We start from the raw sequence: 2,695 nt of genomic DNA on the forward strand, positions 1-2,695 counted from the left end.
GTCCTTTTGGATTGGCTTCTTTTCAACATTGCTTTCTTGATGTACCATGCTGTAACTGTTCCCTGATATGCCGTGAACTCTGTTAGTGTGATAGGCTACTGTTACAGGCACAAAGACCAAATTTGGTATATACATTCTGAGCAGTGTTCTGATATGACCCAGCAGTTGAGCTTAATTTCTTTCTATTTGAATGGCAGATTAAGCAATACTGGCGGCTTGAAGATGGCACTGTAAATGTTGTTACCCGTGGCCAGCAGCGTTTTTGTCTTAGGCACCGTTGGACTGATGACGATGGAGCAGTGAGTAACTGTTAGATACCCGACCGATTTATAAATGCTGTTCTTGCAGGGTTGACTTTTGAATTTTGCTCATTACTTTATTGTCAATAGCTTGTTGGAGAAGTTCAAATCATCCAAGAAGATTTACCATTGAGAACACCACAGGAGGCAGTTGGTAAACTTGCTCCATTAAAGAACTTGCGAATTGGTGGTACCTTCAAAGTGCCACCTTTAACTGGTTCTCAGACTAACCCTAATAATTATGAGGATGGAAATGATTCTGATGCAATGTCAGAGGCAAATTTTGAGAGGCTTCTTACTGAAACAGAAAGAAGGTTGCACCAATCTGCTCTTTGTTCTTGTTATGGTTCTGATGCTATTGACGAGACAAGTAGTGACGAAGAGAAGTTTGGGCAAGATTTGGAATGCCAACCTGGAAGATCTCAGTTAGACAATGATATGAAGCTGATGCATACCGAACGTAGCAAAAGGAATGAGGATGCTAGTCCAGGTGTTGGGAAAACAGCCTTTCTGGAGGTACAACCTTGCAACAGAGTGGAACAGGAGAACTACCCTATAAACCACTTTCGTGACGTTCCTAGAGCCTTCTGGCCCGGCTGGGTGTACCGCATGTACGATTCATATTCTCTTGCTCAAAAGGCAGCAGGTGATGTGGCTTTTCTTTCTTCCATCCATACTTCGTTATCTTCTCTTGCTTATTCCATAAACGTCTGGACGACTGGAACCGTATTTTGTATGAACATGTAGATGCATTTTTGTTTTCAGTTTCTGGATATAAGCATCAATTATTGGCAAGACCATAAAAATAGCAGTTCTGCAAAATCTTTATATTTATTTTTTGGATTATTCTTGGTGTACATCACCAAGTACATAAGGGTGTCCATAATGGACGGGCGGCCTCCACTAGGGGGGCGCCGGGTGTCCATCTTATGTACCCCCTATGTACACCAAGAATAACCCTTATTTTTTACATTTCAAATTTCAATTAGTCACTAGAGATCTTGTGCTTACTTTTTGGAATTCAATGGAAAAGATGGGTTCTATATGAAATCATGAAAACTCTGAAATTGTGTACGAGTAATCTCCTTTATTATAATATTGCAGATAGATGGAAGAATGTTGTAAGTGCACCAAGTATGGACGGGTTCGTGATGAAACCAATTCTGCTTTCATTTCAGATTGCTGGTAAAATTCCTGTATCTGATTCAACAAGGCAAGAACTTTTGGAGATTGATTCAATTTCTTATAGATTGCGGAGGGAAATTGAGTTACTTGAGAGTCTTGATCGTATTCGTTGTAAAATATGTCAGGTAAAACCGTACTAAACCAGTCTTCACTGTGTCCATTGACAATGTATACACACTTCTTTTTTGCATGTGTTCGGTATTGAGTCTTCATTTAAAGTACTAATAACTTTTATTTCCTTCCCTCATAGGCTCTGTTTGCAAAGCGAAGTGATATCTTAGTGATCTCTACTGAGGGCCCACTTGGTGCTTATGTTAATGCATTTGGGTTTGTATATGAGATAATGACACTCCGCAAAGCGCAGGGAATTGCAATCGTAGGAGTTCCAGTAAGAGACTACAGCTGGTTTCCTGGGTAAGGTTCCTTTTTCTTCTGATCAACACGTCCTACAATGGTACTAGTCATATTAGTTTGAACAGAAAGTATTATTGATGCAGGTATGTATGGCAAGTTACTCAATGTATGTCATGTGGATACTCAACGGGCTGGTTCTTCACGGCCTTAAAGAAGGAAACACGACCCTTTACTTTTTGGGGTGTTACTACCTCACAAATTCTGGTCGAATCGCATTGAAACTCTTGGAGATACAACTGAATAATGTAATTCCCGGCGCTTTCAATATGTAGATGCTATTTGATAGCATATATATGTGATTGTGTGACAGCTCTGGTGGGCAAGAATAAAACGATATAACCTGGAAACATGTGGCAAACTTGTGGCCAAGACTGCATGATGCACTCTTTTCTTATTTCTATGTTGGTATATCAGTTGAAATTATTATAGGCAAATTCCTGTGGTGCTATGAGATGTTGAATTATAGTTTAGAAGAATAGATCTGGAGAACTTTTGATTGAATGCATCTTCTAGAAATTGCTAGGTCGAGCCCTTGCTAGGTAGGTCACCAAACTATAACAAGAATTTCCGGTATTCAAGGCTGTATATCGAATTAAGAAGCCAATTTATTACAAACAAACTAATCAACTGAAAACTTGAAAGATACTTAGAGACCTTGCCAAATAAGTGAAACAACAACGAAGAAAGAGCCATTTGAGTTTATTACTAAAGACAAATGATTTCAAGTTTGCTAGATTCGTGTATTTCAGCTACCATTAGTGGAATAACTAATGAAAAAATCAACTTGCTGAGAGCAT

At 39.1% G+C, this 2,695-nt stretch overlaps 1 protein-coding gene across 1 annotated transcript in view; it reads left to right on the forward strand.

Annotated features, from left to right (window-relative positions):
* LOC111374874 overlaps positions 1-2,368 on the forward strand; it is a 6,786-nt gene extending 4,418 nt beyond the window's left edge. Inside the window, exons 5-10 of the mRNA XM_022997633.1 lie at positions 87-107; positions 153-299; positions 390-945; positions 1,404-1,609; positions 1,735-1,898; positions 1,982-2,368. Of these exons, the coding sequence (XP_022853401.1) occupies positions 87-107; positions 153-299; positions 390-945; positions 1,404-1,609; positions 1,735-1,898; positions 1,982-2,117 (1,230 nt within the window). The 3' untranslated portion in view covers positions 2,118-2,368. The remainder of the gene's footprint in view (positions 1-86; positions 108-152; positions 300-389; positions 946-1,403; positions 1,610-1,734; positions 1,899-1,981) is intronic.
* The last annotated feature ends 327 nt before the right edge of the window (positions 2,369-2,695 follow it).

This window comes from Olea europaea, unplaced genomic scaffold (genome assembly GCF_002742605.1).
Source record: "Olea europaea var. sylvestris unplaced genomic scaffold, O_europaea_v1 scaffold1301, whole genome shotgun sequence".
NCBI classification, from domain to species: domain Eukaryota; kingdom Viridiplantae; phylum Streptophyta; class Magnoliopsida; order Lamiales; family Oleaceae; genus Olea; species Olea europaea.